The following is a 15406-nucleotide window of genomic DNA, read 5'->3' on the forward strand; positions in this document are numbered from 1 at the left end:
TCTTTTTAAAAATTTGTTTTTTATTTATACAGACTGCATTTTGATTCATTGTACACAGATGGGGTACAACTTTTCATCTCTATGGCTGTACATGATGTAGATTCACACCATTCATGTAAATCATACATGTACATAGGGTAATGATGTCTGTCTCATTCCACCATCTTTCATACCCCTGCCCCCCCCCCTCATTTCCCTCTATGTAATCTAAAGTTCCTCTATTCTTCTCTTACCCCCCACCCCCATTATGTATCATCATCCACTTATCAGGGAAAACATTTGGCCTTTGGCTTTTTGGTATTGGTTTATTTCATTTAGCATGATATTCTCCAATTTCATTCATTTATCTGCAAATATCATAATATTATTCTTCTTTATGGCTGAATGATATTCCATTGTGTATATATATCACAGTTTCTTTATCCATTCATCTGTTGAAGGGTATCTAGGTTGGTTCCACAATCCATCTATTGTGAATTGAGCTGCTATAAACATTGAAGTGACTGCATCACTGTATTATACTAATTTTAAGTCCCTTGGGTATAAACCAAGGAGTGGGATAACTGGGTCAAAAGGTGGGTCCATTCCAAGTTTTCTGAGGATTCTCCATACTGCTTTCCAGAGTGGCTGCGCCAATTTGCAATTCCACCAGAAATGTACAAGTGCACCTTTTCCCCCACATCCATGCCAACATTTATTGCTTGTGTTGCCAGGGTAGAAAAAGATCCTCCTCTGAGCATCAGCCATAAGAAGGGACCTTGTGTTAATCTAATTTTTTGTTATAGTGAGGTTCTAAGCACACCATCAGTTCTGAAAACTCTTTCTAATAATATTTTATATATCTTTAATGTTACTGAAATGATAGGCTCTTTTAATTGGCAGTCCTTGCCTCCTTGTAGCCTTGAGTACATTGATAAGTTAAATTTACATGTGCTTTCTGTGACATATCATCCTTGAGATGGAAGTGCTCTGATTGTAAATCCCTCCAGATCCAAGAAAATCTCATGTGCACACACAGAGTATTATGTAGGGGGACTTTCTGTCACTTAACATAATGTTCCACATAGCAGGTATTTCATACATGTTGACACCAAACAAAATTTAAGCATAAGGGTGAATTGCTCCAATTTATAGATTATATTGTTGTCAACTTGCAGGTAGAGACATGTGGCATAGAGGTAAATAATTTTCCTAATATCTCTTACTTGTCTCATTGTCTCCAATTTCTACCATTTTCCCTTTCACTGCAGAAATTTATCACCTAAGGAGGAAAAAGGGCACCAGTAGTCTGAGTTTAGACATTGTCAGCAGGGAGAAGAGACATGAATTCTGGATATTATTAAACTCTCCCCAGATGGCTAAACTTCAGACATCAGGAAAAACTACACATAGTCAAGGTTAAACCTTAAAAGAAAAAGTAGAGGTTAAGCATAAAAAAAGATCATCCACTGTAACAGTTCCTGGTTTCTGGGCCACAGAGCCCAAGGGAGCCCTGAAGTTATTGCCAGAAGCCCATGATTCCTTTCCACTTTAAAAATGTACATTTATATCAGAAAACTTTAAGAGTCACTGATTCAGTGTATGTTATACAACTGCAGCTACACAAGGCTATTTCACAGCAATAGGAAATGAAAAATGATGTTTCAAGGTGAAAAATTAAACTGACAGAAATTAAAATTATTTTCCTTACTTCCTTAACATGCAGAAAATCTTTTGCTTCAAACGAAATGGCCATGCCTGGCACTGGAACATCATCTTCATGGGCTGCACTGTAGCTGACGTTTGTCCGAACTGCAAATGCAACTGGTTTTGTCTAAAGAGGAAAAGGAAGAAAAAATTAAGGAAAGAAATAACAGTGTCCATTCCCCCATCAAATGAAAGACACACTGAAAAACAGGTAACAATCATTTTCTTCAGCATTTGTTCTTTATCACATTACAACTTGTTAGTATATCCAATGCATGCAGGAGTTCTCAGCTACAATCACCCATTTCTGAACTAGAAAAAGGTCGTTGTTCTCTTGGAAAGCACTACAAGTGATGAAGATGAAGATGAACTAAAATGAATGTTTACAACCTAAGAGCTTGTAGCAACTGGACATCAGGAATTGTCAACAAGATACAAATGCCCAGTTCTTTCGTTTCAGTGGAAAAGACACAGAGACTGCCTTTGGATCCCAAACACCTTTAATTAATACTTTAATTAATCATTAATGACATAATTCCTGCAGATATAATATTTTGATGGAAAAAAGGACCAGAGAATATATGCTACAACTTCAGCAGTATTATTCATGGCTACAGGGAATTATGAAAGTGGTGACCTTTTATTCTCTTTTTCCTCCTTGAGTTCACTCAGCCACTAAAGATAACATTAATTAAGTCATCCTTCATATTTGATGCCTTGAGAATTCACAGATAAGAATTTGTCCTCTATCAGCAATACTTGCTTATCCTCAAGATGAAAAAAAAAAAAAAAGTAAGCTCAGAAATGGTGAAAAAAGGGTATTGCTCTTAACTGGCATTTGTATTTCACATTATGGACAAATGGATGTCCTCTGAACAGTTTCTCTCTACCCAACGAGTGTCTATCTGGACCTGCCAGGAAGGACAAGGGATAGTCAGAACAGGGACGGTCTGACTTTATTTCCAAAAAATCCACAGTTAATCTGTGCTGTTACTGTGTGGGTTGGGAACTTAGCTGAGAGTCCTACTCAGGTCCACTCACAATTTGCATAGTAGGAAAAGAGAACCAAGCTCTGGCTATGGGCACAGTAGACATGAAGTGAATTTAAATATTTGAAAAGCCAATTTTTCGTATCCATTATGATTTTTAATGATACGAGGGGTACTACTTGTTAGGTGGAAATTTAAAATACACGCATATATATGTGCGTTTTTTTTTTTGTAAAAATAAGTGTCACTCATAGTTCTACCACTGAAAATCCTTGATAGCATAATGTTACTTCCATTTTTTCTTGGCATTTCCCTAGATAGTAAATTTTATTCCCAGAACTATGATCATTAGATATGTAATTTTTATCGAGATTTTAATGTAGCCTTTTTTTTCAAGTGGCATATTTTGCCATATACCAAAATTAATATATAAGTAAATAGTTCTCCATATTTATTCCTCCTCTATAAGGCTCAGCACAAATCACTTCCTTGTTACCATCATGGTCTTCAGACTGAAATATTTAACATATCATAGAAATTAGTGGATATAACTGATTTTTGTGGTATGAATGTTTTGAGGTCAGTAGCCATTTATGTTCTCTCTTGTCCTTCATTCCTCCATCCCCCCCTTAAAAAGGAGAGCAATGTCCTGAGAGGCAGGACAGAAGTCAAGAAACCTTAGCTCAACAGAGGCCTCCTGGGGACAGAGAACAGAGGGGACCGTGGTAATAGACTGACAACTCTGGTTCACAAAAGGACCCACAAGGTGTCCTAGACCTCACAGGAAGCAAAGCTCATGCAGACCCCAAGACCAAAAGTAATGGTGAACTCAAAACTGGAATAAAACTGTCCCTTTCCCCACCCTCTACTCCAGGCCCTCTGAGTTTTGTCTGGAAGGTTTGGTCATGGCTAGAGGGTAAGGTGGAGAAGAAAGGAATAAAGAAAAACTCAGGTATAAAGAAACACAGGTATAAAGAAAAACTCTTGAGGAAGGCCTGAGATAGTTGGCCCCGGAGCCCCACTACAACAGGCATATACATTCTAGGGACCTTAACTCATAACTTGTTAGTTCTTAAAAGCACATACTGTGCTTTCTCTGTTCTTCCATCTTAACTCATTACTTGTTAATTATTAAGAGTATGTGCCTTTTGCTAACCTGGCACTTGCTCACTCTAAAACCATCGAATCAGGCTCAAAAATCAGGTGCGTCATTAAAGCCAGGATACCCTCACCGTGACTCTCCAATGACAGAGGACAACAGTGGAGGAGTCACCAAAACAGCAAATTCCCAGTACTCTTCACCTGTTGCTTATATGATTTGTTACCCTCCCCCACCCATATATGTGTTGTCCTGACAGCTGCAGCCACTCATTCTTACCACAAGGCAAAGACGATTCCACTGGAAGAGAGGCAACATTTGGCTCCAAACTGACTGAGCTCCTTCAAGGTTTAAGTACATGCACAGTGCCCACAAAGAAAACACCTTGGAAAATGAGCTCAAAGTCAATTAAAATTCCAAGACTCTAACCCATCTCTGTATTCCTTACATGGGGATAAAAACTAGCTCCCTTCTTTGTTTGGGGTCCGTTTGATACTCTATCAATGCTATGTCTCCCTTCTGCCCAAGAAAGAAGAGATAAGTACCAATAAAGAATCTTGTTCCAGTTGAAGTTGTGCCTTTATCTGATTCTTCTGATGAAAAACACAAGAACCCACTAACAAATATGGTCCCTAATGCCACTTTCACTTAACTCCTTGAATAGCCTAAGGACTTTATTCTCAGGTCAGTTTGAAGCTTGAGTCTACTTCTACTGTTTCCTTCTACTTAGATTCTTTGCTAACTTGTTTTGTTGCTGTCAAGGATCAGGCATCTGAGGTCAAGGCAGACTACTGTACTAGTTTTTGCTTCTCCCTGTCCCATGCCAAGGTACAATGGAACTGCTTTCTTGCCGTTTTGGGTACCTTCTCTTTGTCATGTGGGCATATGCTATGAAGCAATATTTGATCATATGCAATATTCATTCACTCTCTTGTAACAGCCTTGGATACACTGTCTCAATATGCTACAGTATCAGGATTCTTTAGCTTCCATACAGGGCGGCTCAACTGTGGCTGCTTACATAGTTTTACTCCCTTTATAATGTTTAGGGTGGGCTTCTGACAGATGGTTACACTTGGTCATAAGTAGAGCAATTTAGCTGCCTTGAAAATGCTGCTGAAGATCTAGGGTGCCTGGTTTCACCACCTGCCTTCCCACCTGGACTCCAATCCCAGTATAATTGGTCTGAAGACCTGAAAGGATGGTCCAGAAACATCCATTCAGAGCCCCCCAACTTTCCATGTTCTAGATGCTTCTGCTGACTCAGTCCTTTAATCTTACTGCCATATGCTCTATTCTTCCTATAGACAGACGCCAGACCAGTCATTAACAGCTGTGTATATGAAAGCCAGTCTGGCATGTCCAGGAGGGTGTCTGTGGACAGCTGTGTGCCCATAGGATTTGTTTTTTCTCATATCCAAAGGAAGCTCTGTTACCTCCACAGAGGTCTGGCCTGTGGGAGCCTGTCAGAGATGTTTAAGGTTTATAACAGGAAAAAGTTTTATTTGCTCACAACCTTCTAGAATCACTATGCCTTTGTCTGTTTAAAAAGTTACCATCATAAAGAGAATACAATTAATTTAAAAAATATCTCTGGTCAGGAAGTAGAATAAATTCATAGTATTATTTCTAGCTTTCTTTCTAGACAGTAACTTAATGAGTTAGTAGTGACACTAATAATTTGAATAAATACAACATAATTTTTAAGTTTACTAAAAAATGTGAAAGTGGAAGAATATCTACCATTAAAAATCAAAGCAGGTCAGGAGGCTGAGGCAAGGAGGATCACGAGTTCAAAGCCAGCCTCAGCAAATTACTGGGACCCTAAGCAACTCAGTGAGGCCCTGTGTCTAAATAAAATATAAAAAAGGGCTGGGAATGTTGCTCGGTGGTTAAGTGCCCCTGGGTTCAATCCCCAGTATTAAATAAAAAAGTTAGGGTCCCATGTATTGATTTCTTAATTTCTTACTACAAAGATTCATTATACTATGCTAAATAGCAAAGCATGTATTCATATTTTCATTATGAAATAATATAAAAGAAACATGAAAGGAAATTTATAGTTTGTTTTAATAGCTACAGTGGATTTGTCTTAAATATTAACTATTCCCAATTTGCAATCTTTTCAACATAAATTTAAAAAATATTACCCAAATACCTATTATACAATAGAAGAGAGGTTAAAAAATCTAATAAGTTTTTAACATTTAGTTTCTTATGGTATATCATAACTTCTTATAAAACTTATTCTATGCTTCTAAAATTTTAATCTATTGTATTTTCCCCTAAAACAGTCACATATCCTTTTGAACTGGTAATTGCAGCACAATCTAAATCCATCACTGAAATTATAATTCACATAACTGCTCAAGAGTCGAAGGAAAGACACAGACAAGATACTACATTTGCAAAGTTACCCATAAATACAAATGTTCATAAATGGAAAGAAGTGAAATAACCTATCCTGTTACAGGACACATACAGTCATTTGACTCTTACATAGACGCACTAAAGAAATAAAGAGGTAAAAAGTGTATATCTTCAGGAATCAGATCATAGCTATATGCTTTATTTAGTACTTATTGATGTTTTAATTTCCAGTTGTCCTTCTCTACAACTTTTCAGTATCATTTTGCTACTTGTAGTGATAACCCAAAATCCTGGTCAGGTACCATGAGGCAAGCCTGTAATTTCAGCAATTTGGAAGTCTGCGGCAAGAGAATTTGAAGTTTGAGGCCAGACTTCACAATTTAGAAAGATTGTCTCAAAATAAAATAAAAAAGGATTGAGGATATAACTATGAGTAGAATGCTCCTGGGTTCAATCACCAATATTGAAAAAGAAAAAAAGTTCTTCCAATATAGGAAATATTTCAACTTTATTTTATCCATGTAGACAGGCAAAAATTTCTAGAATGTGTTGTGAAAAATCTCACCTTGAGTCTTACTAATCACTGAATTTTCAAAAATCTTTGCTTATTGATTATGAATGATCAAGGTAGTTTTAGGATCCTTTTTAAAAATTTTATTTTTAGTTGTAGATGGGCACAATACCTTTATTTTATTTTTATGTGGTGCAGAGGATCAAACCTAGTGCTTCACACATGCTAGGCAAACACTCTACCACAGAGTCACAACCCCAGCCCGGTTTTAGGATTCTTCTAACAGCAAAACATCATATCATGGGGTTAAAAGAATGTAACAATCATTTTGTACCCTGATAACTAAATGCTGAATCAGACTGTATAAGCAAATAATCACGAAAATATCATGATAAAAATTATACATGCTGCTGATCTGAGAAATCCAAATGTCTTCTCCATAATTCCTTTAACAAATATCTATTGTGTATGCTATTACTGTCTCAAGTTGCTGCACTGATGTAGCCTGTGAAAGAGATACCATAAATGATATAATTTTAAATAATGAATAAAGTAAACTAAAGTTATGTGAGTAGAGAGTAACCACAGAGAAGGGTGGACAGGCAACATGAAATGGAGTGGTAGGGAAATCCTCATCCGCATTCTCAACAATCTCTGAATCCATTCATTGATTTATTCATTCACCCAGCAAGTTGCTCTTTATTTATACATCAGACACTGTTTCCGACAAGTCTAAAATACATAGTGAATGATAGCAGTGGATTCCATGCCCTCTGGAGCTTACATTCTAGAGGGGAGAGACAGATCATGAATAATAAACATAATAAACAAATGCAACATATAACATGTTAGAAGGTGATAAATGCTGAAAAAATACTAATAACACCGTATGGAAATTCAGGGCGCAAGGTGAGAAGGGAAGTATAATTTTAAATGGGGAGGACATGCAGTCTGCATCAAGGATATTTGAAGAAAAGCACAAAGTTGAAGGGATGCACATATTTGAACTCCAAGCAGAGGGAACAGCCACTGCGGGATGTTTAAAGTAAGAGCAGGACAGCTGAGTTTGCTACCAAATGACTGAAACGGAGAGAGCCAGGGAAGAGAATAGAAGATGACAGTAAGAGCTCTCGGGTCACAGACGAGATGTTTGGCTTTTATTCCAAGTGAGATGAGAAGTTACTGGAGGCTTTTCAGCAGAGAAGTGATAAGGGCTGACAGGTCAAGAGGACTATGGGAACTGTGAAGTTGAAGAGGGACGACAGGGGCAGGGATGGAGGCTACCACAGAAATTCAGGGGTAGAAATGATGGTCACTCAAGGCAGAGGCAAGGGATGTAGTGAAAAATGGTGTGTCTGTAGACAGTTGCAAGATAGAACCAACAGGATTGTCTCAGACTTGATGTGGGTGTGAAAGTCAAAGATGTTGTCAAATGTTTTGGGTTGGAGCAATTGGAAGGATGGGGAAGGTTTTCAGGGATGAGGAGACAAACACCAGAAGCTTTGAACAAGTAAAATATGAGATTGTATGAAACACCTATGCAGAGTGTGGAAGAGTCCTCAAAGTGAAAGTTTGGGAGAAAAACCTGGGCTACAGACAGAAGGTTCTAAGTCCCTGGCACCATGATGGCATGGAAAGCCATGAGTCTGGATGAGATCACCAAGGAAACAAGCACACCTAGGGGCCCACCAGCCAGCAAGAGAGGCTCGGAAGGATTCACGGGTAAGGAAAATGACTGCTCAAATTAGTAAAGACAGCGTTCCAAACAGCAGAAAGCAATCAGTGGTGTCAAATACTACTAATAGGTCAAAAAGATGAAGGCCAAGAACTACCATGTGGACTTGCAACCCAGAGGTGCCTGCTGACTCGGACAAAAGCCAATTCAGCAGCTAGCAGGGAATCAAAGTCATACTGGAGTGAAGAAAGGAGGAGCGGAATTGGACCCTGGGTATAAACAATTCTTCCAAGGAGGAGAAAAAGATGGAGTGGTGAATGGCAGGAGAAGTACTGTAACATTTCTTTCTTTTACAGTAGGAGAAAAAGTAGCTTGTTTCTATGCTGATGAGGATGATCCAGTGGAGAAGGAAAACAGGACGATACATGAAAGAGAGGACAGAATTGTAGAAGCGGTGCCCCTGCTTAGACAGAGGAAGCAGTAGCACCCCATGCTCAGATCGAGGACCAGGCCCTAGAGGGAGGGGTTTCCGCTCTGCACAAGAGCAGGGAGGCAGAATGTACGAGCACAGATGATCATTACTGAGGTGACTGGTGGGTCGTCATCCTCTAATTGTTTCAGTGTCTCCATGAAATTGGAAGGTGGGGTTAAAATCAGGGAAGGAGGTATTAGGCACTTGAGGAGACAGGAGGTGATACAATACAGGTTTGTAAGAACGTGGAAGAGTAAATGGACTAGTGAATTATGGTTGGATAGCCTGGCAGCATCTGAGGCCTTAGTACGAGGCAAGGTCATGGATTTATAGTACACTAGTCATGTCATGCTAGAATATAATGAACACCATTACACAGGTAATGGAGTTAAAAGCATAATCTCTCACTAAGATAACATAGCTGGAAAACCACCTTTTCCCATTTTGCTTTGATTTTCTAAAAATATATTCTTTCTGTGTTTGAGGGCATTTTTATCCATTTCCCTCGATTGATTTCTGAAGTAGGTTATTAACCCTTTTCAAGTGAGTGATTTATATTCCTATTTACTTTTTATCCCAGCCTCCTAGTATTTTCCATAGTGCTATATGTGCATTAATAACTGCCATAGGAATCAATTAAGGAATTGATTCTTTTCTGTTACAGGGCACCAATCCAGTGACTACTCTGTGCAAAGCTCTGTGACAAATGGCGAAATCACCAGAGAAATCAGGTTGGTCTGATCAGGATTTTTTTTTTTTTTATAATTAACATGCCTATATATATGAATGCAAATGCACAAATATTTATTGAATTTAAAGTAGCTACATTAATTAGAACTTTAAAAAGAGGTAAATAAATATTTCAAATTGGATCACTTTAAAAGCCATGGAACTTGGAAGTTAAACTTGTATATGAAGCAAAAACTATACATATTCTATAATATTATAAATATAAAAATATTCTACATCTTTTTCAATAGATGATTTAAAAGGAGATAAAAATCTTGCAAAACTTTAATAGAATGGCTAATAATTCTTCAAAACTGTAATAACCCTAAAACATTTATCTGAAAGCAAAAATAAAGGCAATATTGACAAATGCAGAAATCAAGGTAGTGCTCACAGTCACAAAAACAATATACAAGGTGAGGCAAACTTGAATGACGACATAGAAATGTAGCCCAACCCTTTCCTTCTGCTTATGAGAATAATTAATCACTTTTGGGTCTGAGCTCTTCAGCTGAAGTACATAAAGTCTCAATAGGTAGTCGGTTGCTTTAGACTGCTTGTTGTAAAACCAAACTCGGTTTAAATGAAATGACTGGTTGCCTTAAATGAAGCAATATGATGCTTTATATTTCTATCAAAACCCAGATCTGTTATCTACATTTTTTATATCAAAGTTGTTAATAACCAAAGATTATTTCTTTGTCTTAAACTCCTAAGTGCTTTTTTAGGGGGGAAAATTAGGCAGATGTCATGTCAATAAAAATCTACTTCCTTCAACACAGGTTGACTTGGCATCTAGTATGTTTAAAATCCAACACTGAAAGAACAAGACAGTGCAGGGTGTCCTTAGGATCCTTGAGACTCTAGTGGGGATGGTTCATGCCTGCACCAGACCAAACACTTAAGCTAAAGCAGTTAACAAGCTTGGATTCCTGTGTGTGGTTGAGTTCTCGTGTCAGTTGGTTGCACCTTTTCTGTAGTTGCTGCTTCTAACTCTGAAATAAATAACTTCATTAGTATTCGTTTTCTATGCTTTTCTATTACACTTTGCCAACTTAGCTGTCCTGTTTCCTTAGCTGGTTTTCCCTATTATTGTTTTTATTTTTGCATAGTACAAAAAACCTGAACAAAGCAAAAAGGGAAGGCTATTTCTTTTTTTTTAAATATTTTTTAGTTGTTGATGAGCCTTTTAATTAATTAATTAATTCATATGTGATGCTGAGAATCAAATCCAGTGCCTCACACATGCTAGGCAAGCACTCTACCAATGGGTCACAACCCAGCCCAGGACAACTGTTTCTTAGACTCAAGTGGCACCACTGTGAAGGGCCCCTGTCCACAAGTGGCCTGGCACTCATTCAGACCCTCAAGCACTGAGTAGTTTTGCCTTTGCCATCTTGGTTTCTCTCAGCACTGATATTCTGCCACAAAGATGGGAGTGGGAGAATTAAGAGGAAACAATAATGGTGTCCCTTTTAAACTACTGCTTGATATTTAAACTGTTATAAAATGTCTATTCTGTCCTTATTTAGAAAATTACACACTGCAAAGAATTTTCAAAGAAGCATTCTTAAACAAATGCAAGGAAAGCCTTTACAAAGTATATGCTGACAAGCACAGGCAGACACATTATATTTTGTGTTAATTCAGTAATCTTTACTTGCTCTTCCGCTCCAACAGCTGTGGACTTAGCCAAGTTCACAGACTTCCAGTGATTCAAAGGCATGCAGGTTTGGGTACATTTGTTTTATCGTTTATTTTGCACCAAGTATCTTGTTTTTCTTAAACCAAACAACTGAGCACAGTATCTCCATGACCAAAACCAAATGTTTTTTGCAGGAAATTAAATTAGTACAGAGTTGTGGGTGGCAAGTTTGGAACATGAGACCCTGTCTTGTTGCTCACTTAAGAAATTCTTTAAAACCTTTGCAGCTACCCTTACTTCAGTGTCCTGAGACATTGCGCAGCAAGGCTTGGGGCTGATGAACACTCTCCTTGAGAGGGCAGAACAAGGTCTACAGGAGTAGACTCCAGACGAAGGCAGAAATCAGGTTAAAAGAGGAAGCGCTGTCTAATAAGGATAGATGCTCAACAATAACTGGGTCATATTTTTAGATGTTCACTTATTACTTAAACACATACAAATGAATTCTGGTGGCAACTTGTAATGATTTTAAAAGGTTGAAGACATCGAAAGTATCTCCCAAGTCATCTGTGGTCAAGTTAGGGGATATTTCCAAATTCCTTTTAGCCTTCTGTGAATCAAGGTTACAAAGAAAGCAATGGATTACTGAGGACAAATCAAAAGAGTATCAACTTTAACTTTGAACAACTCTGTAGCACTTACAAAGGTGCAAATTAGCTTGGTACACACTTTTTTCCTGAAATTATTAAAATGTGATAGTAATTACCTTAGAGTTCTTGCTACAGATAGAATCACTGCACTTATTTAAACATATTTAGCCCCCATAAAAATACCTAAACTGTATGGCAGTACTTCCAATTACTAAGAAGAAACAGTGGGTAAAATAGAGTTGTCCATGATCATGTGTCTAGTGAATGAGAATCTGGATTTTTTTTTTTTTTTTACTACAAAAGCACATGCTCTTTCAAAAACACTGCAACTGTCATTAATAGAGATCACTGCTTCTTTTGTAACATTTTTATTTCTATGTATTCTCTAAGTTTTCCAAAATTCCTACTATATGCCATGGTATCCCATGAAAATACTGTGAAGTTTACACTTCATAAACTCTCATAAAATTTTAGCAACTTCTATTTATGCTAACTCTTCAAATAATTTAAATTTACTGTTCCTTGCTTACAGCTTTTACATTGTGACCTTTTATATTTCCCAGTTGAAATTCTGATAGAAAATAAACCTAACTGAATTTTACCTTAAAAAATTAACTATAGAATAGAAAATGCAGAAAATCAGAGAAAGAAAATATCATCTATGTTCTCATCTAGCTAAGATTTTAGAAATTATATTTGTGCTTTTTAAAAAAATAAGCACAGGATCATATGAGATACAGAATTCTGAAACCATTATCTCATTTGAAAAGTCACTTTTTTTTTTTTTTTTTGGTATGGGATTTAACCGAGGGGTGCTTAACCACTGAGCCATATCCCTAGCCCTTTTTTATTTTGAGACAGGATCTCCCTAAATTGCTCAGGCTGTCTTTGAACTTGCAATCTTCCTGCCTCAGCCTCTCTAGCTGCTGGGCCCATGTCATTTTTAAAGTCTGCACAGATCTGTATCTCTTTGCAGAGTTAACACAGCTTCTTTAACCAATTAGACAATTTCTCAGTTCCCTGGAAAACTGAAACTGAGGCTGAGAGTTTATGCAGGTATGCAACTGCAGGAACGGAAGTGGGGTCAAGAGGAGGAAACGAGAAAGGAAAAAGACAATATGAGGGACCATTACGGAACTGGCTGCCACTCGGCATGATTGATTGCTTAATCCTCTGGACTATCCTCTAAGGAGCCATGTAAACCATGCCTCAAGACAGTCTGTTATTTATCAGCCCAATCCCCTGGTTGAAGGTTTGCCTGTTGGATGTGACTCCCCTGTTGTTCCAAGCACAGTGAACAGGGTCCTGTGCCACACCCCTCATAGTCAAAAGAAAGGATCTGTGGACCCTGGTCAGGGCAATCACCAGAGATGGGTGGCCCCAGAGGCAGGTGAAGCCAAAAAGATTTCAAGGGGTTCCTAAGAAGTTTCTATACTGTGATTACACTTTTTTTTTTTTCTTTTAAAAAGGTTTAAAAGTCTGGTGTGTGGTGCATGCCTATAATCCCAGGGGCTCGGAAGGCCGAGGAGGATCCTGAGTTCAGAGCCAGCCTCAGCAACTTAGTGAGGCCCTAAGCAACTCAGCAAGACCTGTCTTTAAATAAAATATAAAAAAGGCTGGGAAAGTGGCTCAGTGGTTAAGTGCCCCTGGTTTCAATCCCAGGTACCAAAAAAAAAAAAAAAAAAAAAGAAAAGAAAAAAAAGGGGGGGGGGTTCTAAAACTTTTTATCCTTATTTCCTTAGACAAATCCTTAGGATCAAAAGGTGTGCGATTTTATATGCATTATCAAATTTCCCCCCTAGAAAAGTTGACTAATTCTCATGCTCCTCAGCAGGGGATAAATTTACCTATGTTCTCTTTGCCCTAAACACAGCTCCTAAGCTCTAGCCATCAAATTGCTGTACTGAAAAATAACAGTTCTGGATTCTGTTTTCTACAATTGAAGTAGTCAGGCTTGGTAGAATGAGTTCAGGAATCTTTCCCGTCAATTCATCAGATGTTATTAACTATGTCTTACAGGCAGGGCACATTCTTGGCATTGGGAACACAGCTCAGCAAGAGAGATGGAGTTTGTTCTGTGAGGCTGATACTCCAGCAGGAGAGAAACAGGCTAAACTGACAGCTGCATAGTTCTTTGCACTTGTGCCTAGTTTTACAAAGACACCTTGCATTTGATGGCACTGGACTTGCCTTATTCTGGAGGGGAAAGGGGAGCCAGCTTTTTAATAAGCAGGTTTGCAACCAAAAGAGGGGGCGGGGAAATCCCACGCCTGTAATATTTAAAAAATTCTTGATCTTTAAATTTGAGTAATTAAAAAAATTAAGTATATATAAACTTATTCAAGTGAATGTTGGTCTATTCAAAAAAAGTAGACTTGGAAAAATGTAGATATTTTCCAGGGTTGCTACTCTGTTTGAAAGTTATTTAAAATTCATTTTTTTTCCAAACATCACCAGAACCAAAGGCATAATAGTTGAATGCCCTAAATATTAGTAGTTCATTTTCCTTGGAGAACAAGTTCACTTTCTGAAATAGCCCAGAGTCATTCAAAGCCAAGTTAAATTGATGAGGAATATGATCAACCTGGGAGATAAACTTTTTAAATTAAAAACATTGTCTGACTTTTAAGAGTAACGAGCTGTCTTCCTTGGGTACTTCACGAGCTATCTCAGAAGAGAGTCCTAACAATGTGTCAACATTTTTTGAGAGAATGTCAGGCCCTCGTGGGGGGGGTCCCAGAAGTTTTCTTAATTTTTTATGGTTCCCATAAAGTTGTGCTTCTGGAATTTTTATTAAGAACTCCAGGTACTCCTGCAGTAATTTCACAGCACAGATCTGTCAAGAGATGGTATCATAGAATCTATGCTTATTCTTGGCAGAAAGAGAGAGTCAGGGAAATGATTTCAAGATATAAAAGGTATCACATCAAATATATGTTTATATACAGAATCTGTCTATACATATACACACAAGTATATGCATATCACATAAACCAAGTTTTTCTACTTTTTAAAAGAAATACTGAATATTAGCCATAATCTTATACACCCAAGTAGTCAAAAACTTATAGAACTTTCTTCCTTCCAGTCCACAAGAGAAAAAGTTGGAGGAAATATTAACAAAGGGACCATCTACAATTCGCTTCTTTCATTTTGTATATCCTGCTCTGTTTAAAATCAGGTGTCATGCTAGGTCTTCCATTCCTGTTTGGGCTGATAAACCTAAGTGATTTGTAGTGCTCTTGAGTAAGGAACAGCCTTGATGAGCATTTTCCCCCCCTAAATAGCTCTGCTTAATAGGTGGGCCCACTGTGCACTCCAGAACAGATATGGATGTTCCTAGATCAAACAGGGCCTTGGCAAAGCTGCCTTTGCTAACAGCAGCAACTCTTAGACCTGTATAAACCTGATGACTAACTGAAAGCAGGGATAGCCTGGCATCTCTGCCTTTATTTTTTATCTCCTTTATTACCTTAAACTTTGTGAACTGCTCATCTCTGCACACAACTAAAAAACTAATAATACAAGGTTTATTAGCCCTAAATTTACCTAACCCTGGAGCACTCCCCTTCAATATTAA

General features: G+C 37.8%; 1 protein-coding gene across 1 annotated transcript in view; it reads right to left on the reverse strand.

Annotated features, from left to right (window-relative positions):
* Positions 1–15406, reverse strand: part of Cacnb2 (calcium voltage-gated channel auxiliary subunit beta 2) — a 337079-nt gene that overhangs the window by 31759 nt on the left and 289914 nt on the right. The window contains 1 exon segment of the mRNA XM_047521043.1: positions 1691–1813. Coding sequence (XP_047376999.1) covers positions 1691–1813 — 123 coding nt within the window.

Source organism: Sciurus carolinensis, chromosome 12 (assembly GCF_902686445.1).
Source record: "Sciurus carolinensis chromosome 12, mSciCar1.2, whole genome shotgun sequence".
Classification (NCBI taxonomy): Eukaryota; Metazoa; Chordata; class Mammalia; order Rodentia; family Sciuridae; genus Sciurus; species Sciurus carolinensis.